The 24358-nt window shown below is 36.4% G+C and overlaps 1 protein-coding gene across 7 annotated transcripts in view; it reads left to right on the plus strand.

Annotated features, from left to right (window-relative positions):
- The window catches only part of GRIA4 (glutamate ionotropic receptor AMPA type subunit 4), a 413780-nt gene that overhangs the window by 137303 nt on the left and 252119 nt on the right, over nt 1-24358 (plus strand). For all 7 annotated transcript variants that reach the window (XM_057491184.1, XM_057491182.1, XM_057491183.1 and 4 more), the window contains exon 4: nt 14320-14559. In XM_057491184.1, the coding sequence (XP_057347167.1) occupies nt 14320-14559 (240 nt within the window). The remainder of the gene's footprint in view (nt 1-14319; nt 14560-24358) is intronic.

The following is a 24358-nucleotide window of genomic DNA, read 5'->3' on the forward strand; positions in this document are numbered from 1 at the left end:
GTTTGCTTTAAGAAGTGGCTTTAATAACAAGAAACCAATTTTCCATAATCCCTTAAGACCTACTTCTGTTTCTGTGAAATGTAAGTGTTCTTATAATGCCTCTTCCAGTAGCAATAAAGGTATAATGGTCAAAATCCCTTCCGCAGAACAGGGTGGAGGAAGTGCTTAAGCAGTAATTTCCTTTAAAGTGGTAGAGTGGAATGAACATGAACTTTGGAATCAGACTTGGGTTAAAAATTGCTCTTTCCCTGCTTAGATGTAGAAACTTATACAAGTTACATAATTTTCCTAAATTTCAACTTTAAGTCAGAAAAAGAAAACTAAAGAGAAAAACACCCACGTTGTAGGGCTATAATGAAGTTTAAATGAGATAATGAATACAAAATGACTATCACAGAGCCTGACACACGATAGGTATTTAGTAATTGTTAAGTTTTCTTCCCTGTCCCTTCTCCACCTAACTGCCTGTATTATTCTCTCATGCTTAGGACCTAGCATTAGGGCATTTTCATGTGTCCTTAGCCCAAAGCACAGAGCAGGCAGTTCCATTAGAAGTGTGTAAGTGTGAATTTCAAATAAGTTGTACATAAATTAAATTAACTTAGGTAAATTGTGCCATTTTAAATACAATGAGGCATTATTACTTTTGTGAAAACAGTTGCACATGTTTGATTTGTTTCAAATCGTTGCTTGTTCTATTCAAAGGTTAGTTAGGCCAAATATCTTCATGAACTTCAAATACCTTTCACACACAACCTCATCTTTGCCACCATTCATAGGTTTTTCATTCAGCAATATTTATTGACAACCAGCTATGTGCCAAGCATTATGCTGGATACGGGAGGAAAAAAAATGATTAAAGAAGTCAGAGTCTTTGCTATCATAGAGTTATGTCTAGTAATACAGAAGACAGACATTAAACAAATGTCACAAATTCTGTACCCAAAATAAATGCTGACACTTCAGTTATTCAGGAAGCACTGTATTCATGGGATCGGTTGTTTCTAAAACCCACTCAAATATCTACCAAATATTATCCCATTCCATTTTTAATTGATGTTATCCACTTTCATGATGCATTTAAATGCTTTGCAGGAAGACAGCTGTGTCTCCTCTGATGAAGAAAAGCTTTCAACATTTTATTTAGATGCTTGAAAAAGTTTCTCTAACATGAAAAGAATTCTACTGCAATTATGCAACTCAGTTTTATAGTGTAAAGTACAGCTGATGAATTAAATGTAATTAAATGTGTTTTTTTCCCATTAAGGAGACACTTATAGGTAAAAATATATTCCAAATCCTTGAATGCTAAACAGTGTATCACTGGGAACCTTTCCCCCTACACTGTTCTTCATGATTGGAAGTGACAGGAACCAAACACACCTGTTATGATTTAGATGCTTCTTAGAAGTGGTTTCTTCCTCTCCTCTTACCTTCCTTCTTTCTAAAGGCTCACTAGTGGAGTCCTTGTGGTTATATATTAGTAGTAAAAAAGAATGATATGATCTTTGCTGCTCCCAAATTACTGCCAAGAAACCCATCTTTACACTGAATGGAATCGTGCTTCTCGTGCTGAGTATCGCAAAGAGCCTTCTGCTTATTCCTTTATAGGTCTTGGAAGAAAAATGAGCCATGTGTTTCCATTATGATGGCCTGACTCTGAAAAGAAATGTGCAAACAAGCCTGTATATTTTTACCGACCTCTCAATTAGCTGAATTTAGGATTGAAATGTGCTTTCTAGCTGAGATGTCATAAAATTGAAGGGGAGCCTGTGCGGGGCTGGGCAAGCATAGACCATGATTATCTTTTATTGTGACCTCTGATGGCTTTGTCCAGAGGCATCTTCAGAAAAGACATCTGAGAAAATGAAAGTCCTTAATTGTGATATAATTAAGATGAAATATTTTTGTGTAATTTGCATTTCAACTTGTCATTTATGGTGATTAGCTTCAGTAACTTTATGTACTGTAGCTAACCACCATTTAGAAGTCTAAGAAAATTAGCTTTTACATATTAATAACTTATGATAATGCCTTAAGGGCATAAATTAATGAATTCTGAGCCCAGCATGCTCTATTCAGCATCTGATTGAGCCTTTTCAAAAAGAACATGAGGAGCTTATCATTTTAACATCAAACAATCGGAGAAAGAAGGAAAATTTTTAACTAATACTTCCTGACTTTGTAAAGATTTCAAATAAACTGTTAGTGTTTTAAGAGAAATTATTTTAAAAATGCTGATGGGTGATAATATTTCCTTTAGAAGATAAATGGATTGGCAAAATTAACAGATAGAATTTAGGTAAATACAAGATGGAAAACTAGCCAGGATAGTCTAGGACCAGGTTGCTGTGTAGTGGAGGTTGGAGAGAGAGAGGCTGCAAGACCTGGAATTCACAGCATTTCACACACTGCTCCAGACTGCTTGCTGGATGACCCCATAGCCTTATCCTATTCTAGCTAGTGGAAACTACATGGATAAACATGACAATATAACATTGCCATGATTAAAAATCATAAAATGTAGATATTTTCATCAATTGTGAAGGAGAGAGTTGTCTCATTACCTGAATTTTAAATTATGAAAAAATTAATACACAGTTATGATTATAATTGGTTTCCTTATAAAGAATCATTAAATTTCTATGTCATAATAGCTGGCAGTTTTCAGAAACTCAGCTTTTATTAAAAACTAATGGTGAGCTGTGCATAGTTGAAAGGGGACAGAGTGCACAGAGAGATCAAAAGTGAATTGCCCAGCTTCTGGGCGAAAATGGAAACTTTTAACTGTCAGAGTCAACTCAGCAATCTGAAAGCAGATGTTTGTGGCTTCCAGCCAATCACTGCACTCTTCTAGTCTCTCTTCTTCCCTTTCCTTTACCAGAAACCATGATTTCCTTCCTTCATTTGAGCACTTTCCATATGCCAATTTTAGAGCCTAAGGATACATCACTGAATGAGGCAATCAAATGTCCTCCCCTTGTGGAAGTGATAGTAGCTGGAGAAAAGAGATGAATAAGCAATCAAACAAATAAGATAATTTCAGACAGTGGTAAGGGTTCTGCAGAAAATAAGATCATGTATCATGTGGCAGAGAGTGACGGGTGCTGTGGGAGCCCCATTTCACAAAGGGGTCAGGGAGAAGCTCTCCGAGGAGTTGACATTTTTGCTGAGACAAGATCGGTGAGAAGCACAGCCACAGGAAGGTCCAGCAAGAGGGAGCAGTCAGTGCAAAGGCCTAAAGTGGGGTAGGATGAGATTGTGTACATAAATAACAGAAAAGGGGGAGTTTGGCTGAGTTTGTGAGGGAACAATGGTAAATGAGTTTAGTAAAGGCAAAATCATTAGAGCTTTTTAGGTCACATGGTTATTACTCTGCACATGATGAAAAAGCCACAGGAGCTCTAAGTAGGGATGAAGTGCAATGTTATTTGCATTCTCTGCTGAGTGGAAAGTGATTGGGGAAGAAGAAAACTGAAAGTAGGAAATATAGTTAGGAGATACTTGTAGTAAACGAGGGAGATAAGGGCAGCACATGGAGAGAGAGCAGAGTGAGTGGGTTTACATATATTTTAGAAGCAAACCCATCACCATATGCTCATGACTTCAATGTGGGGAAAAAAGGAAGATAAGAATCAGAAATACTTTTGTAAATGGTCATGCTTTTTATTGGGGTTGGGGAAAAAACAGAACAGGTTCTGGAAGTAAAATGAAGGGCCCTGTTTTGTCTCAGCTGGGTTTTAGGTGCCAAACAGAAAACAGAAGGGAGGTGTCAAGTAAGATAGTGATGCCTGAGTCTGAAGCTCATGGGACAGAACAAAACTGAAGACATATCAGGGAAGTACTGGCACATGAAGGATATTTGAAGTCATAGAAATAGATGACACTATATTTAAAAAAGAAGTATAGAAGTGCTATTTCATTATGCAAAGATTGGTCAGAAAAGGAGATGCAAGCAAGGAGACTGAAAATAAGCTCTCAGATAAGAGGAAACCCAGCAGGTGTGCTGCTGTGTAAACCGGGAAGTATGTGTTTCAAGAATAAGAAAAGGCATACCTCCCTCATTATTTTTACCTTTTGATAATATGATTGTGATCCTTGTGCTGTGCCTAAAGAAAATCATGAATTTCCAAATTGCTGCCACTTCCAATTCATAGTTTCGGATCTTGTCTTCTGTCACTATTCATGTAATCATTAATTTAATCAGGTTTTATAGGGCACTTACCATGTGCCAGGTCTAGGGTTGCATGTGTTATGTGTCCTATCATGGTACATGTGTTACGGTGTGGATGAAATAGGAGTGGTTCCTATCATCATGGAGTTCATAAGCTATTTTATGTGTTTTTTTTATTCCTCTCCTACCCTCTGCAACCGTTTGAAACTTGTGCCACTTTTAAATACCCTTATCAAATCTCATTGTTATAGTCTTGCCTCTTATATTAGTACAAGTAATAAACTGTCAACCTACACACATCTTATCTAATCTTTTTATCTATGAAGTCTATGGATTGAGATACCCTCCACACACACCTGTGCATTTCATTCAAGGCCAACCTTGTATCTGCCATTGACTCCATTCATTCTCTTTTTCTGGGGCCTTCCTTGATTAGTACCCCTTTCTCTTCTGTATCTTATCTCCCTCTCTGCTGACTCCATTTCTTTCATACATCTTTGAAGATAAATTTAGCATTGCATCATTAATGAAACCACATTTTATTGGTGTCTAACCCTATAGTTGCTGGAATCAAGAACCTGAAAATGTATTATTAGGGATTCATTATTACTCATATTGCTAAGTACTTAGTATGCATAATGACAGGATCTCCATTGTACATGGTTACATAATGCAGAGTTTTTAATGTTTCCGGGTCCTTTTTTTTTTGAGCACATAATGACCAGATGCCACGTTGATGACTCCGTCCCCCCACTGTGTTCACCTCCAAACAACTGGTGTGCATCTGTTAGCCTAACATTTCTGTATCAGTTGTTCCTTAGGTAGTTTAAACGTGATTTTAATTAGAAACAGAAATGCAGGCACAGAAATTCCAAGGCATATCTTCTTTTCAGAGAGGTCATCTAGATGATCCAGCATATCCTTACTCTATTTTTAAATAACTACTAAGATGTTAGCAGCAACTTTGCAAAATCTCACAGACAACTCATGGACCTCTAAAAAAATAATAATAATCTCCAAATAAAGTTTGCAAAACTTCTCTCAATAACATTTCATACTTTTGCTCTTTCATACCTTGAAAAATTCTACTTCTTTCATCTGCCAGTTCTCCTACTATCCTGATGTCTGCTATAATCTTGAAAGCACAAAGGCATTAAATATAACTGCAATAACAATAATTTCTTACTGGATACACAGTTTATACACAAGATACCCTGAAGCTTTACTGGATTCATTTCTTAAGTCTAACAATTTATTATGGAATCTTTAGGATTTTCTATATATAAAAGCATATCATCTAAAAACAGACACGCTTTTACTTTTTCCTTTCTAAGAAAGATGAATACTGTATGATCTGATTTATATGTGGAATCTAAAAAAAACAAACTCAGAAACAGTGAATACATTGTTGGTTGTCAGGACCTCTGAGTAGCAGAAATTCGAAGATGTTTAAAGGATACAAACCACCACTTATGAGTAAGTTCTGGGGTCTAATGTATAACATGGTAGCTAGAGTTAACAATACGGTATTAGATACCTGAAAGTTGCATGGGGAGTAAATAAATGTCTCACCACTATCACACCAAAAAGGTAATTATGGAAGGTGATGAATGTGTTAACTAACCTTATCATGGTAATTATTTTATTGTATATATGTGTGTCAAATCATCATGTTGTATACCTTAAAATCACTTAATGTTGTATTTTAATTATATCTTAGTTAAGCTGGAGAAAAGAATTTTGTGACAAGTATGCATATAAAATTTCATTGCAACAACTTAAAAAATAAATATGGCATACATAATTTCCAAAATCTAAAGAGGAGTAAAACATGAAGAAGACTTATTCATCCCCAGTAGATGTATACCATTGGGAGAGATGTAAATCAGTGCAAACTTGTGGGGAAAAAAATTAATAATATTTACTAAAAGCGTTCAAAAAGACCCAAATATCTTACTTCACAATTTCACCTCTAGTAATTTATGCTAATGAATAATCAAAGGTGGTTGTCATAAAAGCACCAGTTCTAATAACAAAAAAGTAAAGGCAACCCAAATACTCATTAAGAAGTTTTTAAAGCTAAACATTCACACATATCTCAAACAACATTCCTTAATATCTCTAAAAAATATTTATTGAATTCTTACTGTGTGTAGGTATACTCCTTAGTACCACTTAGAGATATTGTTCTGGTTATTTATTGCTTCACAACAAACTCTCTCAAACTTAGTGGCTTAAAATAGCAAAGATCATTTATTTTGATCATGATCTTACATTTGGGCCAAAGTTTAATCTTTACTCTACACATCACCAGCTAAGGCAATATAACCAAGGGCTGGAGCATCCATTTCTAAAATCATTCATGTGTACTGCTATTGATTCTGGTTTCAGCCCGGAATATAGCAGGTGCTGGAGGACAGGGATTCTGGTTCCCTTCTATGTGGGCACCTTCATATCACATGGGCTTCCTCACAGCATGGTGGCTAGGTGAAAAATCATGTGGCTACAGAAAGAGACATAGTCTCAAAAGTCACATATAATCACTCTCATACTTTATAGCTGAGGCAATCACAAAGGCCAGCCCAGGTTCAAGCTGAAAAATCAGACTCCAGTTCTCAATGTGAAATTAGCAAAAGTTTTAGAATATAATGTGAGATAGGAAATACTGCTGTAACCATTTTGGAAAATTGACTGTGGCATTGCAGTGGTGAGAGGCAATTAGATACATAGATTGGGAGTTCAAGAGAAAGATTCGAAGTAGATGGTACAATTTGGAGGATCATGATTACAAATATGGTAATTAAAGCCCTGGGACTGGTCATTTTCATCTAGAAATTGTATATACAGTGAAGAAGTGAATAGAGAAAGGAGAATTTTAAGGTTCACCAACTTTAAGGAACAGAGAAAACAAATTATTCAAAGAAATGCCCAGAGAGCAGAGGAAGACTAGAATGTTGTGTTAAGAAAGCAAGGCCTGCCCTTGCACTGTTCACCATGTAACTTATTCACTATGTAAGAATTTGTACTCCATGTAAGAATTTGTTCGTTATGCATCAGAAGATTGGAGACTGACGAAAATTAGGCTTGGGGTGGATTAATGATTATGCATTGAGTATTGACCCCCCTATACAGAAATTTATTGTTGTTAACAACTATTTGATCAATAAATATGAGAGATGCCCTCACAAAAAAAAAATATATATATATATATATATATGTATATATATATATATATATAAACACACTTCCAATTGTAAAATAAATAAGTAACCGGGATGTAATGTATAGCATAAGGAATATAGTCAAAATATTGTTAACAACTTGGTATGGTGATAGCTGGTACCTAGAATTATCATGTATATAAATGTTGAATCACTGTGTTGTACACCTGAAACTAATGTAATGTAATACTGTTGTCAACTACCCTTCAATAAAAAAAAAAAAAAAAAAAGAAAGCAAGGCAAGGAAGCATTTGAGAGAAGTGCCTTAAGTTTCAAACACAGCAGAGGATTCCAGTAAGATAGCAGCAAACTGTAGATTTGGGATGAAGTTGGTCATTAGCAAATTGATGAGTGTGGTTTCGGTGGCTGGGCTAGAAGCAGTCTAAGTGGAAATGGTGTCTGGGAAAGCATAAAAAGAGGTGGGAAGCATTGGGGCAAAACCTTATCTGTTTTATAAAATGAAAGAGTTGGATTTGTTTAAAAGCATTTTAGGGGAAGCCTTTAGTGCAGAAGAAAATTGAGTATCAGAAGAAAAGGAAGGGCAATCGGTGGAAAAGTCACCTGTGTTTTCTATCCATATGCAATGGTAATGTAAAATTTAGCACATCACTGGGATTTATATCCCACAACTTGAGAAACACTGAGCTAAGACCATGTCATTTGATTTGTGTGCTATATAAAGCTATAATTTATCACAAATTATATAATAATTTGACTTGCTTTGGCACTTGAATGTGGCATCTGGAATGAAACTGGGTGACTACCTGATGAGAAGATCAATTTAATTAATTGAAAACATCAGGTAAAAATGAATGGATTATTACCATGTGTTTATATTATGTATTTATTTACATAATACACTACCCAAGTGATTTCATTAGTGAAGCAGAACACAGAATATGTGTTTAAAATTATGATTGGATTATTTCATTGAAAGACTTCTCCTGATTAGTGTTTGTTTCCCAAAATATGTATCAATCTAAAATCAGTGACTAAACATTAATTTTTGTTCTTTAATTTAGCCATGTTATACAAGAATGTCAAAATTAAATTTGTTCCTCTTTTATGTATTCTGAACACGTTGATATTCAGCTTATTTTCTCAGTTTGTATATACATTTATGTAGTTTAAGAAGTTGTATAGTTTGAATTATTATTTTTATGCTAAGCAACAATAGATGTCATAACATATAACCAAGCAAATTTCTATTGGAGTGTTTACAAAGCTAGATTATAGTACTAAATATGGAAATAACTGTATTTTAAAATTTGAATCTTTGGACCAAAATAAAATACTACCCAAGGTATCACATTGAGATGATAACATTGAACATTTGATTGACAATCTATCCACATACATAGGAAACACAGTATCATCACCTACCAAGAATATAATCTGAATTAAATAAGCCAAAAAAAAATAAAAGCTCAAATGAATAATACTAAAACTGGACATTTGCCAAGGGAAAGTAAAATATTAGTGACAGACAGCCAGAAACAAAGTTAGTAGTCTAAGACTTACTGTAATTTCAAAGTAAGTTTAGTAGAGGCAGAATGACAGATGCCTGTAGGAAAAAGAGAATACAGATATTTATGATGATGCAAATGAATGATAACAGATAGGAGATGATTAAATATCAAGAAATATTGAGTGTGTTAAGGCATGAATGGACTAAATTAAATAAGTTAAATAATACAGTAAGCACCAGATTAGTGGTAAGTCATAAGTATTGCTTTGAATACAGCATAGTGGGAAAAAAACAATAGAGCAATTTTGTACAGAGTATAGCAGTTGTTTTTGACCTTTTTTTAGCAGTTCAATGCTTTTGCACATAAAATTTTATATTTACAGCGGCTTGGTATTTGAAATAGATGAAATTAGAACTGCTGTTGGGACATTTTATGGGAGAGAGGGTGCTAGAGGGAAGCGTCCAGCCTTGTCCACCCATTCCTGTCTCATTAAAGGATGTCGTGCAAAGTTATGTAAGTCCTCTAGGGAACATGCATGGCTCCTACAAAAATACCATTCAGAAACCCAAACTTGACAATGGTGCGGTTTTAAAATGTCATAATAGAAAGGTTTCTGCAAATGTTCATTATGTGCATGAGAAACCTACAGTACATGACTTGAAAATCCTGTTTGCTTGTTTTCCCAAAAACAAGTATTAAAATCTGCATGTGGTTTCAACTTCAGACTGAAAGCCAGTGCCTCAGATTTGATTTCTAAAATTCTTCAACATAATTTTTTTCAGTAAGATAACAAAAATTAATTTAACCAGATTATTTAATTTTGATTATTTAATTAAGATTGAGAAAGGGCCCTCAATTTGCATGAAAATCAAAAGAACAAGAAAATGGGAAAACACAGAGCAGAATATCTCCCGCTGTGGGCTTAATGTACAGGACTGACATAAATAATTCAAACCCTTGGCGCAACATTCTCAAGGGCAAGGTCTGACTCAGCAGAATGACTTACCAGGTCACTTCGGTTAACTGAATTGAGTTGAAACCTACGATATCCAAACGTTACATTAGAATGGTCCTTCTATCTTACATGAAAACTACGTACAGCCAGTCACTCTGTCAAAACAAGTTTTCCAAGTTAGTTAATCTACAGAGGTGATCAAATTCTAGTTCTTGTATGAGCATAGAATTAGCATTGGATGTGCTTCCTTGATACAGTGTATGTACAAACCCTAATATAATATTCATGAAAATAACTGTTTTTTGTTGTATAGAAACTGAATGCTTGGTTTGGGATCAGCTGTGGTATATTACCTTCTTTTACTCTCTTACTAAATTTTAGAACTACTTAAAACTATATACATGCATATAAAAACTTTCTGTTTGTAAAACCAGCCATGCAGTACTCGACTGGTGTATCCTATGTAGTAGTTCACATACATTATCTCATTTAATCCTTGGCACGTTATGTATTCATTGAATTGAGACAGTAAGATTAAATAATTGAGCTGAGGTCACCTGGCTAATAAATAAAAGCACTAAGATTGAACTTGTTTGCAAAGTTTTCAGTCTTTCTCCTATATCTTAATGTCAGTTCTATCCTAGTCTTGTCCATTTGAATATTAACTTTGGTCCCTTAGCTGTGCTTTAGTTTTTCCAGAACATATACAATATCTCTCAGAGCACATCATCTAGAGACCACCAACAGCATTCATTTTCTGTTATTACCCTCTTCTGTTATAATTACATTGCTTAGACTCCATCCCCAGTTTCAAGAGGCACAATAAAGAAGAACAAAAGAAACACTGACAGGTTTTGTTATTCTTATTTAGTTATGTTTTATAATTTCCTAAAATGTGGATATCATAAAATATGAATATAAATGTTATTAGGATAATTAATTTTTTTCAAGAGCCTACTACTACTTTAACAAACCAAAATCTAATTTCATTGTATCACAATGAACTACTCCTATGATAAATGCATGTACATTATCTAATATTCTATGCTTCTTAATGAACTTAGCAACTAAAATTAGTAATTAAAATCAGAAAACAAAAATTTTATAGAACTAAAGAATTCTTAAATTATGAGCCAAGTTATATAAGCCAAGGAGAATAGAACTGTTAGCTATATGTATTGTATTTTACTATATGTTCTATATGTACTGTAAGAATTTGGAATTCAAAACACCTTGCTTTACTGTATAATCAGGGAAAAAATATCCACTAATGCAGGTTATCCTTTAAAATGTAAATGAGAAAAAAAAATCACCCACATATGGACTAAAAAATCAGTCATGTCAAAAGGGTGATCAAAATATGACTAAGCAAGAATCTTGAGAAAATTTTTTCTCTTTATGATTTTGCACCTTGCACAACTTAATGAATGGAAGAAGGCAAGGTGAGGCTGTACATCTATTTATCTCAGGTCCTCTTATTTCAGGAGGACTTGGTTCTTTGGGGTTTTAGAATTTCTTTGTCTTAGCTTATGGCCTACCTAGAAGCTACGCAGTTGGCTGCAATTCCACTAAGCATCTAGGATACCCCAGTAGTGACTTTCCAGACAGCATTAACTTCTGTTTTCAACCATGATTCAAGGGAACTCTAAGATTGTGATAAAAAATAAAACCGCCACTAAAAAAAAAAGTAACAATTGAGACTGAGTAACAAATACCATCCAATTCAAAATAGAAAATATATGCATATAGCTTAGGAAGGATGGCAGCAAGGTAATTTAAATGTTCCTTTAATTAATACTCAGAAATCTTTTTTGTTTTGTTATCATTAATCCACAATTGCATGAAGAACATTATGTTTACTAGGCTCTCCCCTTAACCAAGTACCCCCCCCACAAACCCCATTACAGTCACTGTCCATCAGCGTAGTAAGATGTTGCAGAATCACTACTTGTCTTCTCTGTGTTGCACGGACCGCCCCGTGCCCCCACCCCCCACATTATACATGCTAATCGTAATGCGCCCTTTCTTCTTCCCTGCCCTTATCCCTCCCTACCCTCCCATTCTCCCCAGTCTCTTTCCCTTTGGTAACTGTTAGTCCATTCTTGGGTTCTGTGATTCTGCTGCTGTTTTGTTCCTTCAGTTTTTCTTTGTTCTTATATTCCACATATAAGCGAAATCATTTGGTAATTGTCTCTCTCTGCTTGGCTTATGTCACTGAGCATAATACCCTCTAGCTCCATCCATGTTGTTGCAAATGGTAGGATTTGTTTTCTTCTTATGGCTGAATAATATTCCAATGTGTATATGTAGCACATCTTCTTTATCCATTCATCTAGATGGACACTTAGGTTGCTTCCATTTCTTGGCTACTGTAAATAGTGCTGCGATAAACATAGGGGTGCATCTGTCTTTTTCAAACTGGAGTGCTGCATTCTTAGGGTAAATTCCTAGAAATGGAATTCCTGGATCAAATGATATTTCTATTTTGAGCTTGTTGAGGAACCTCCATACTGCTTTCCACAATGGTTGAACTAATTTACATTCCCACCAGCAGTGTAGCAGGGCTCCCCTTTCTCCACAACCTCGCCAACATTTGTTGTTGTTTGTCTTTTGGATGGTAACCATCCTTACTGGTGTGAGGTGATAGCTCATTGTGGTTTTAATTTGCATTTCTCTGATAACTAGTGATGTGGAGCATCTTTTCATGTGTATGTTGGCCATCTGAATTTCTTCTTTGGAGAACTGTCTGTTCAGCTCCTCTGCCCATTTTTTAATTGGCTTATTTGCTTTTTGTTTGTTGAGGTGTGTGAGCTCTTTATATATTTTGGATGTCAAGCCTTTATCGGATCTGTCATTTACGAATATATTCTCCCATACTGTAGGGTACCTTTTAGTTCTATTGATGGTGTCCTTTGCTGTACAGAGGCTTTTCAGCTTGATGTAGTCACACTTGTTCATTTTTGCTTTTGTTTTGCTTGCCTGGGGAGACATGTTTATGAAAAAATCGCTAATGTTTATGTCCAAGAGATTTTTGCCTATCTTTTTTTCAGTGAGTTTTATGGTTTCATGACTTACATTCAGGTCTTTGATCCATTTCGAATTTACTTTTGTGTATGGGGTTAGACAATGGTCCAGTTTCATTCTCTTACATGTAGCTGTTCAGTTTTGCCAGCACCATCTGTTGAAGAGACTGTCATTTCCCCATTGTATGTCCATGGCTCCTTTATCATATATTAATTGACCATATATGTTTGGGTTAATGTCTGGAGTCTCTAGTCTGTTCCACTGGTCTGTGGCTCTGTTCTTGTGCCAGTACCAAATTGTCTTGATTACTATGGCTTTGTAGTAGAGCTTGAAGTTGGGGAGTGAGATCCCCCCCACTTTATTCTTCTTTCTCAGGATTGCTTTGGCTGTTTGGGATCTTTGTTTCCATATGAATTTTTGAACTATTTTTTCCAGTTCGTTGAAGAATGTTGTTCATAATTTGGTAGGGATTGCATCAAATCTGTATATTGCTTTGGGCAGGATGGCTATTTTGACAATATTAATTCTTCCTAGCCAAGAGCATGGGATGAGTTTCCATTTGTTAGTGTCCTCTTTAATTTCTCTTAAGAGTATCTTATAGTTTTCAGGGTATAGGTCTTTCACTTCTTTGGTTAGGTTTATTCCTAGGTATTTTATTCTTTTTGATGCAATTGTGAATGAAATTGTTTTCCTGATTTCTCTTTCTATTGGTTCATTGTTAGTGTATAGGAAAGCCACAGATTTCTGTGTGATAATTTTGTATCCTGCAACTTTGCTGTATTCCAATATCAATTCTAGTAGTTTTGCAGTGGAATCTTTAGGGTTTTTTATGTACAATATCATGTCATCTGCAAATAGTGACAGTTTAAATTCTTCTTTACCAATCTGGATTCCTCGTATTTCTTTGTTTTGTCTAATTGCCATGGCTAGGACCTCCAGTATGTTATATAGCAGTGGGGAGAGTGGGCATCCCTCTCTTGTTCCCAATCTCAGAGGAAAAGCTTTCAGCCTCTCTCTGTTCAGTACGATGTTAGCTGTGGATTTATCATATATGGCCTTTATTATGTTGAGGTTCAGAAATTTTGAAAGTATAATACTTTTGCATGTAAGAATAAGAGAAAAATTTGGATTTGTCACACTTAAAGGTCTCTCACATAGGATTTGCCATATTATCATGGAATGCCATGGAACACTTCATTTTGGTCAAATTTCCCTTGAATTCAGATTGGCTTCTTGAGAAAGGAATCATATACACCCTTGTTATGTAACTCAGTTCAGGGCTTTGAGTACAAGCTCAAGGATTCATTAATTGATGATACAATTAATTGCATACTTTTACTCTTTCCTTATATTACATTCCTGACATACCAATGATTCAGAGATATTTTTTAAATTTCCTAGCCTGTAGATCTTGAAGTCTACAATTTTAGAGTATGCTAATAGTTTGTGTGTGTTTTTTTTCCCCTTTTGTTTCAGTCTGTTCCCAGTATTCTAGAGGAGTATTTGCCATCTTTGGACTTTATGATAAGAGGTCGGTACATACCTTGACCTCGTTCTGCAGCGCCTTACACATCTCCCTCATCACACCAAGTTTCCCTACAGAGGGGGAGAGTCAGTTTGTGCTACAGCTAAGGCCTTCCTTACGAGGAGCACTCTTAAGCCTGCTGGATCACTATGAATGGAACTGTTTTGTCTTCCTGTACGACACAGACAGGGGTAAGTCACGATTCACATCTACATAAGTAAAGCTCTAATTTTCAACATAAAATGACCTTGTTTCACTGTGTGAGCTAGCAAATACTTTGATCTCTAATATGGCTAAAATCAATAATTGGTCAATGTGTCTTATCAGTAGCTTTATGTTGACTTGGGGGGTAAATTTCTGATTAAACAAGCTTCAAATTTACAAGGTTACTCATAAGCAAACTACTCTGTTGCTTAGTTGAAATTAAGGTACATAATTCATTGAAAATTTCTGTGATGCTATTTCAGGTTCAATCATAAAATATATGTCTTTTACCTCAACTGCAAATGATTCAACATTTTGGAACATCTTAAAAGAGCAGCAGCTTGAGCCATAGCATTGAGTTTAAAATACAGAACTTTGAAGTCTAGTAAGAATGTGAATAAAGACTTGGTAGTAAAGCTTCTGCTTACTGGCAACTTTTCACTTTATCCTTAACTATGATTCCATAAATATTAATAAGTGATACCATGCAACCTATGTGTTGGGAAAACAAGGTGGATAACTAACATTAAATTATTGACAATCCATATACTTTTGTACAATGTTTGGTAGTCTTTGAGTTTTCAGTTGGAGACATAAGAAGTTCCCATTATATATATTTTTTCAATTATGTTTTTTCTTTAGTGATTAGAATCATAGCAACATATCATATTTCAAGATAAACAAAAACCTATGAGATTTTGTCTTTAATCCTTTTTCCTTAAAGTATAAAATTTATGAGAAGAGAAGCAGTTAAAATAAAAATTGAAGCAGGCAACATCTTCAGAATATCCTTGAATAGAACTCTGTAAAATGAGTAAAACAATGAAAATAAAAAGAATAAACAAGCAAAATAAATCTTTTGAAGATATAATTAGCTTCAAAATTCCAAAGCATAATTTCCTATACTCAGAGATGAAAACTCATTAAATGAATTCATCTTTCTCATTAAAATTCACATATTTAATTAGATGAAAACAGTATACCATATAAGATGTCATACCAATAGTGATCCTAGTTCATCACTTATATTGGCATTCTTGGTGAATATTCTTTTCAGAACAAGCTCAGAAAATTTAATATCTTCAATGTATTTTCTGCATGGTTGCAGCATACTCTCTCATTTAGAAATATGGACCCCATTCATATCTCATGATATCATTTTCCAGTAGCTAACAATCCAAAGCATCTTAGAGAATGCATTTCAGATTAGGGAAATCATCACTCAGCTCATTTTTAACTTTTGGGAAAAGTCCTTAAGCAAGAGGATGCTGAAAATTAAATCATAATGCAAATTAAAAAGCAATGATGAGATGCCACCACGTATCTATTAGAATGTCCTAAATCCAAAGCGCTGACAACATCAAATGCTGATGAGGTTATACAGCAAAGAAAGCACTCATTTACTGCTGGAGGGGATGGGACAACCACTTTGAAGCCTATTTGATGGTTTCTTACAAAACTGAGTATACTCACACCATATGATCCAGCAGCTACACTCCTCGGTAATAACCCACAGGAGTTGAAAAACTTTTGTCCACACAAAAAAATGTCCATTGATGTTTATAACAGCTTTATTTATATTTTCAAAAACTTGGAAGCAACCAGATGTCCTTTAGTAGGTGAGTAGATAATTATAAACTGTTGTACATCCAGACAATGCAATATTATTCAGAACGAAAAAGAAATGAGTGATCAAGCCATGAAATGTCACAGAGGAACCTTAAATGCATAGTATTAAGTGGAAACAGCCAATCTGAAAAGACTACATACTGTATGATTCCAACTAAAGATATGGCGTTCTGGAAATGGAAACTATGGAGACAGTTAAAAGACTAGTGGTTTCCAAGTGTCCAAACACATAGAATGTACAACACATTAAACCATGGACTTTGAGTAATGATAATGTGCTAATGTAGTTTACTGATTATAAGTTATGAGTGTCAAATGCAAAAACATAAATTAGACTTCAGTAAAATTGATTCACAATGTTAAAAAATTGCATAATGATGTCAGGAAGTATATACAGGGACGTGAATGAGATAGTTCTTCCTGTGGTTCACTATGAAACAGCTCCGTTCACCACTTTGGACAGAACATCTGTATTTTATGGCACTTCAGCCTCACAGAAATACCAGTGGGAACCTGTGTCTCACTTTTTTTCTGTGCCTGTGCGTAAACCAGTCTTTGGCAAAGAGAAGGTTATGGGCATTTATACATCAGCCTTCCCAGAAAACAGGGAATAAAAGTGGTGTTTTGCTTTTGCACCAGATTATACTTTCTAGGATCCTCACTACTGTATACAAGTCAGATGCTCTTACCTGGAGCCACCTCCGTTACCTCTTACCATGGCATCGCTCTAGTATAAGCAGACATACTGCTTATTTTAAAAATCTTTCTCCAGTTAAACACCTGCCTGCAGAGGCTTAAATTCATTATGGTACAGATACTGTTGTTTATAATATGACATTTTGTGACCCTTAACCTACTTACTGTTTGGCGCACAAGGCCTCCATTTTCCTTTTCACACCCAGAATATAACCGCCCTGCTTCTTACTAGTTGACCCAAGTCACTGTCTAGAATTTCTAAGTTCTCTCCAATAGTTGCTTCAGGATGAATAACTAATCCTTTGTATTGCCTTGTATCATAGTAACCCAGCCCACTTCCAAAACAGACAACTTTATTCCAAGTGGTAAGCGCATGAATGAAAAATGTCAGGAAAATGACCATTTCTTGTTGTTCAGACGGCTCACTTTGCCGTGATACCACCACGCTTCCCAGAATTCTGGGTTTTAATCAGGCACTTGCCAAGGACAAGAGTAATTTTTTCCCTCTGAAATTGTTGTGAAATTTTAAACACTTAGAATCACAAGCTCAATTTATTTCTGTTAGATATTGTGTTTAAAATTAGGTATCACTGTCACCATCTGAGGTATGAATTTTAGTTATGAACATGGTTATCTTCTATCATGAATGTAGTTGGTCAATAGACATCTGTATTTTCACATCATGAAGCGAAAAAAGAACACATATCAACATTAGGACCAGATTTTTTTTTTAAATAATGCACAAAACCAAGTGTAAAGAAGTAAGATAGTATGGTACATTTTGGTACTTTTCCCTAATCCTCTACTCTTATCATGAACCAGTTATCTCAATATTTTTCCTGTTAAAGGTAGCTGCCTTAATATGAGCCTAAATTTGTCCACAAACTTGAGGGGAACATGAATTTCTGATGCATCATAAGCCCTTATTTTGGAATAAGTTATTTCACTGATCCACTCAGTGAAATCTTAGTCCCTGTAGTGAATAATGCGCTCTTAAGATAGAAGAGCTTCACTCTGTCATAACTTTCAAAGTGTGCTTTTATGTCAAATTACAGTTAATAAAGGAATGATATTTCATTTCTTCTGATCTGTTGTGTTCTAGTCCTGGTCTGCTCCTGGTGAGCTGTGTGAACCTGCCCATATTTTTGTCCACATCTGTTGAGAGAGAGAGAAGGAGGGAGGGAGGAAGGGAGGGAGGGAGAATTGAGCTGCATTGTCTTCAAGGCCATTTCAAACTATCTTTAAAGTTTCTTTATGTTTTGTATTGCAACTAGTATATCCCTGTCCTGGAAATGGGAGGAGAGAGAGAGACAGGTGACGTAAGTGGTCTGTTTATCAGCAGGTGACTCCCTGCCTCTGTTCATTTGACTGCGTCTCAAAGAAGAAAAAAAGGGTTTCTTCGTTTATTCATTCCATTTTTCCATTTAGCATTCAAAAAACATGTACCCTTCAGTTTGTGTCAGGAATTCTGATGGGTATTAAGAACACAACAATGAGCAAAGCACCACAGAAAGTGAATGAACTCACTTGCTGTGACTTCATCGGGAAATAGTGCACAACACTCTCTTTGACAACCAGAAATATGCCTTGCATACATAGCTTGATATTTTTACAATTTTAATTTGGAAAGCAACTGCTTCCCAAAATATCATTGCCTTTTTTGGAAAAGCAATGATAAAATATCATTTAAATATAAATTTTGTGATTCCTGAGTTGATAAATATGAGGCTATTGAGTGCTTGAAATGTGGCTAATGCATGTGAGGAACTGAATTTTTTATCTTCTTTAATTTTAAGTGATTAAGTAGCCATATTTGCCTAATGGCTACTATATTACACAACACAACACATCTAACCAGTGACACATTTGAAATAACATATTTCGCTTTGTACGAAATTTCTAAATCTCTTCTTGACTCATATTTCACTATGTAAGAAAGTAATTTAGAGACACCATATACATAATCCTTTGTATAGAAATTTTCACACTGGATTGTGTATAATTTACATATGTTTTTTCCCTGCAAAATGTGTCTTTCTCAAGTAATTATTGTATCTTATTACATTCATACTTCTTATGTCTAGCATAGTAACCCCTGAGATACACACTATAAATATGAAATGAACCAATGAATTAATCAAGTGTAGATCTTGACAATAGGTATCAGGCAATTTTAATGCTCTAATAACTAATCATGTAATGGATTTTTTATTAATGATACCATGTTTTAATGGATCAAATAGTTCATAAAATAGCCAAAATGAAAAATTCTCCTATAGGGATGGTACTTGAATTAAATGTGATTTTTCTTATCATGAAAAAATGTGGAGTAAGTTGAAAAACAACATTTCTGGATTTAGATATGACTAAGCTAAATACTTAGAAAATTTTTTAATATTTTTGGTAGCAAAAAAAGTTTAACATTTTTCAAGTCTAATTAATGTGATATTTTCCTTGAGTGAAAAATATTTATTAATGGGAATATTTATAATAAGAGCGGTGGTTATTTTCCCACTTGAAATAGATCTTTTCAAAGGGACATATTTTTTAACCTGTGTCTATCATCTAGGATTCATGACGTGTTTATACCTGAAACCTAAAACCACTGGTAACAAGGTGAATTTATGATCAAGGGAGATAAAAACCTAACATTTTTAAAAATTAAATGGCCAGTGTCAGTATTTTTCAAAACGTTACGAAGGCCAGCAGTTTTGATCTCATGTCCAGAGTAAACATGGCTGACACTGACCTTGTTTCGCTTAATCCTGGTTCTCTTCAGTGCTTAATGCTCAAAGTTTTACTCACTGTAGTGCTTTCCAGGCTAATGGTGTCATTTCATGGGTTGCTAAATATCTTGTACCCAACATCTTCATAAATATTATAATACATGAATTGTTCCTATGAGAGAGTTATTTGGCAAAGCATAGAGTAGGAAACTTTACTTTGGCTTGTTCCTTTTGGCCTTTTGTTTTTCTTTTGAGCATTTTTTTACAAAAATATATTCTACACAGTGCACAACTTATTTTGGGAGCCCTAGGCAACAGTGTTGTGGACAGCATGATACGTGTGTGTCGCTTCCCATACTGAACCCAGTGTGAGAAGCGATGAGGGGATGGACAGAGGAGCGGGTTTGTGGGGAGAGGAGGGATCTTGCCACTCTATTTCTATATTTTGGGTGTTACGGCACACATGCCTTTTATTTTAAACTGCCTTAAATCCTTCTGTAAAAGAAATTCAGATCTAAATAACAGAAAAAAGAAGGAAATGAAGAGAAAGAGGCTTGAAACACCTCTAAATGGCATCTTTTAGTTCCTAGTAAGGAAGCCTGAACTAATCACTCCAGGGAACTCCTCTATCTCCCCTTTGGGTTCTCAGCTACAGTTGTCGTCTTCTCTCTTGCCCTGTATTTTTCCCTTATGTGGCTCTCTCCCTTTTTTTCTCCCTTTCCTCAGAACCTAGAGTGGATAGGCAACATGAATTCAGGTGCACTGGGGACCTTAATCCTGTTGTTCTTAGAGGGGGCAGTTACTCTAAGTGGGCAGGAGGGAGAAAGGAGTGCGCCAGACCACCCAGCCTCCACCCAGAGGCCCTGCTGTCTCCCGCAGACCAACCCCTTTTAACACCATTTGTGGTTTGGCACAGACTGGTAAGTGGAAGAAAGGGGCAGCAGGGACTTCCCCAATCTTTGAGCGTGCACACTTAAAAGCTTGTCCCCTAGTAACCCCAAGACCATTGCAATATCACTTACATTGCAGTTTCAGTGCGCCCCGCCCCTACCCCCCAGGCCCTGTGGTTTTCACTCAGGTGCTCATGGAAGGATGATGGGGGCACAAACATTCACACAAAGGTTGGAGAGGAGGGACCAAGGTGGACCCAAAGAGTGGCTGGAGAAAGACAAAACTGGGCGGGAGGAAACCAAATAAAGCCCTACAAAAACACAGTGCAGAACTCTGCGGGCTGCTGCCCCCCTCAGGGTGAGCCTGCTCCTCGGTCTCTAGAGTGCACTTCCGGGCTTTAGCTTTGCTCAGCAGAAAAACTCTTTGCGTCTTTAACTCTGTAACAAGTCTGTTGACTGAATTCTTTCCTTCAAGAAGACAAGAACAGAGGAATTCCACAGCCCACTTCCCAGTAACACTCATCCATTGCTAGTTGGGGACTCCTAAGATGCCCTTAAACACAAATCCATGAATAATATAGGGAGATGACAGAGCAGGAAACAAAGGCACATGATAGCATGAGGACTGTAATTCACACCAAGGTAAAATTACTGACACCTGCTCCTTCCCTTTGAAATCCCTTTCTGATAGGGGTGGGATGGGGATGATCCGGGGTCACTGCTCACCTGTCAGCTGGACTTCAAGCCACTCAGAAAGGAAGGCTCACTGTCTACCGTGCTGATGATAAGCACCCGTCTCTTCTTTGGTCTCCCCATCTCCACTTCGTAATTACCATGCATGGCAGAACTCCACCAGCACACATCTACCATTAATTGTGCCACTTAAAAACGCTTCTGGTCCATTTTTCTTATTAAAAACAAAATTAGAAACACAATAGCAAAACAGTTAATTGACATAAATTCAGGAGAAATAAGAATCTTTCAGATTCTAATCTGGTATTATCCACGAAGGGCTGAATAATTTATCTGTAATTCTTGATAGTTATTAGTCCCATTTTCAATTTATTTCCTAATCCTGAAAAAAAAAATGAAGACTAAAACCTCCCCAGGATGAAGAGGCATTCGCCTTATTCAAACCTCCCATGACAACCCACAGGCAATTATTTTATAGTGCACCCATTAGGATTTAGCCATTTTTTTCATAGCTCATCCACATAGATTTGCTTACTGATTTTTATTAACATCTATGGTCAGGTTGACAATGCCAAATATTTATTTGATGCCAGTTGCCAAGTGTGAGGATGAGCCATTCCACCAGGAGGACAGCACTTCACTATTTTTCAAGTATGTATCACTGCCTTCCTGCTGGAGCCAGGCCAGCGGGAGAGCAAAGAAAAATACAGGTACAAAAATAACAATGGTGCCTCCTATGGAGATTCTAACTTGTAATGGAAGGAGAAACGGTAATCAGAACAGTCAAGGCAGCCCTGCTCCGTCTGTAGCATCTCCTCTGGTGCTGCCATAATGTTTATTCCCTGCCCTCATTAACCCAGATTCCACAGGCTGTTACCACTGCGGGTAAGAAAGGGGAGCATTGGATTAAGGGGTGAGTGGAGGGCATGAAGGAGCACCAGTGGGTGTTTTTATAGAGACGGTTATGTGTCTGATCTCCTCCCTGATGAGAGGAGGCAGAGAGGCACACGTCCATCCATCACCTCCCACTTTCCCTGGTTAGAGGATGAAGGATTTGAGGGCAAATGCCAGAAGTCATATTCTGAAAGAGTGCTGAAATATAACAAGGAGAATGAATCAGAGCCGGACTGTCGAGCAAGGGGATTAGCAAAGAACAATGATACTAAGCTGAAACCAGGGGTAGTCGAGGAAGAGAGCTGAGCAGGAGCCGTCAAGCAAGCAGTGGGCTGGCAGACGGAGAAATTCTGGAAACGAAGCACTGAAGCCTGCAGTTGCTTCTGTGGTGACAGCCGACTTCCACGCAGTCGTTTGAAAGGTTGAAGAGGTCTGAGTGGGGATGGCAGGGAAAATAAGTATGCAGCCCTCTGCGAGCACGTGTGCGGGGCAGCTTCCTTGTCCCCTGGGAGGCACTGCACACACATTGTTGACTGACTGACAAAGCACCTGCCCCACTTGCTTTCCATGCTCAGTGTTCAGTCTCTGAACAAAAAATAAAAGCAGGTGTGGCTGCGACCTTGGGAGGCTCTCCGTACCAGAAAGGTTGTGCCCTGCACCAAAATTCAAACAAACCAATTACAAAATAAGTGTACGGGAAGTCCAACGGTGTTCTGGTTTTCCTCCATGGTGTCCATTTTAATGCTTTTTTAAAAATATTAAATTTTTATTTATTAAAAAGTGTTGCTGTGACAGAACCCTGAGCATACGCTGACCTTGTCAGTTGAGCCATTCAGTCGTGGCCATGAACCAAACGGAGGGAACATGCTCCTTGAGGATCCTTAGATCTATAGAACATGGGTATGATGTTTTAGCAGTTTTCTTACCCAAAGAGGACAATCTGCATTAGCTTTCTCACTGGCTCCATCTTTTCAATGACCCACACCTTTCTAAAGCAGTTAACTTTGCAAGTAACTTCATACAACTTCTTCATTAAAAAGTTGTAATTCCCTTACAACTTTTTCAAACTTGTTACTTATCTGGAAATGTAAAGGAAAATCTTTCTTTCAGAGCTCTGACTGAACACATTGCCTCAAGATATATTATCTCAATGATTTTTTCTTCAAGTATAAAAATGGAACAAATGTGTGTGTAATAAGAATGCCCAATTAAGGTAGAAATCTTTACAGTGCAAAACTTTGGAAGGCAGTAACATTTACAAACTGATGTGCTCTGTAGTTTGTTCACCATATTATAACACATATAATATCAGGGCTACGGAAAACAGTGACTTATCATTTGATGCAGTGAAAAGAGTTCTTAGATATAAATTCTTTGTAATTAACATCTTTTGATGTCCAACTAGAAATAGTTTCAGCATTCTTTCAGTTCTGTAGCCTAGATGTTGTCACTGAAGAACAGTCGTAAGACCACAGTGAGGAGTGCCTGGATTCGAATCCCAGCTGTACCACTTACTACATTTGCTCGGCTCAGTTCTCTGGCATTGCTAGATCTGTTTACTAGTCTGAAAAATAGTATTAGTAATCAAATCTACTGGGTCACTATATATATATAAGCTATCTATAAAGTGTTTATAAATTTCCTGGCATATAGTAAATTATATAAGTTACAGCTATTGTCCTGTTATCATCATCATTATTAGTGTACTAATACTGTAATAATTTATTCTTAAACTCCAATATATATCATTTTAATGTTATCAATCACTGATCAAAGTTTGGTTAATATTTTATATTCTGAGACATAAAGCTTCATAATACATGGACATTTCTGAGTTTAAACTCTAAATTGATGAAGAAACAAACTGAAACATAAATTTGTGGTTTCTTTTCTTCAGACTTCCCTTCCTCTAACTTCATTAAAATTCTGGCATTCCCCTTGGGTTCCATCCTCAGCCACTCCGCCTCTATAAACTTTTGAAATACAAAGCGGCATGTATCATATTCCTGACTAGAATGATTTCATGACTTTTCATTACCCTTCAAATAAAGACTAAATTCCTTAAATGATGCTCCACAACGCAGCTCTTGATTTGAGGAAGACGGCACTGGAGGCTTTTTGCCCAGGCCCTCTTCATTCCCTTGCATCAACCACATATTCTCTCTGCCTCCAATACTGTCCTCACAAGCAGCTCCCACGCACTTGCTGGGGTGAACCATCTGCGACACAGACCTCAGGTAAGTCACTTCTGCGCTTTA

This window comes from Manis pentadactyla, chromosome 13 (genome assembly GCF_030020395.1).
Source record: "Manis pentadactyla isolate mManPen7 chromosome 13, mManPen7.hap1, whole genome shotgun sequence".
Taxonomy (NCBI): domain Eukaryota; kingdom Metazoa; phylum Chordata; class Mammalia; order Pholidota; family Manidae; genus Manis; species Manis pentadactyla.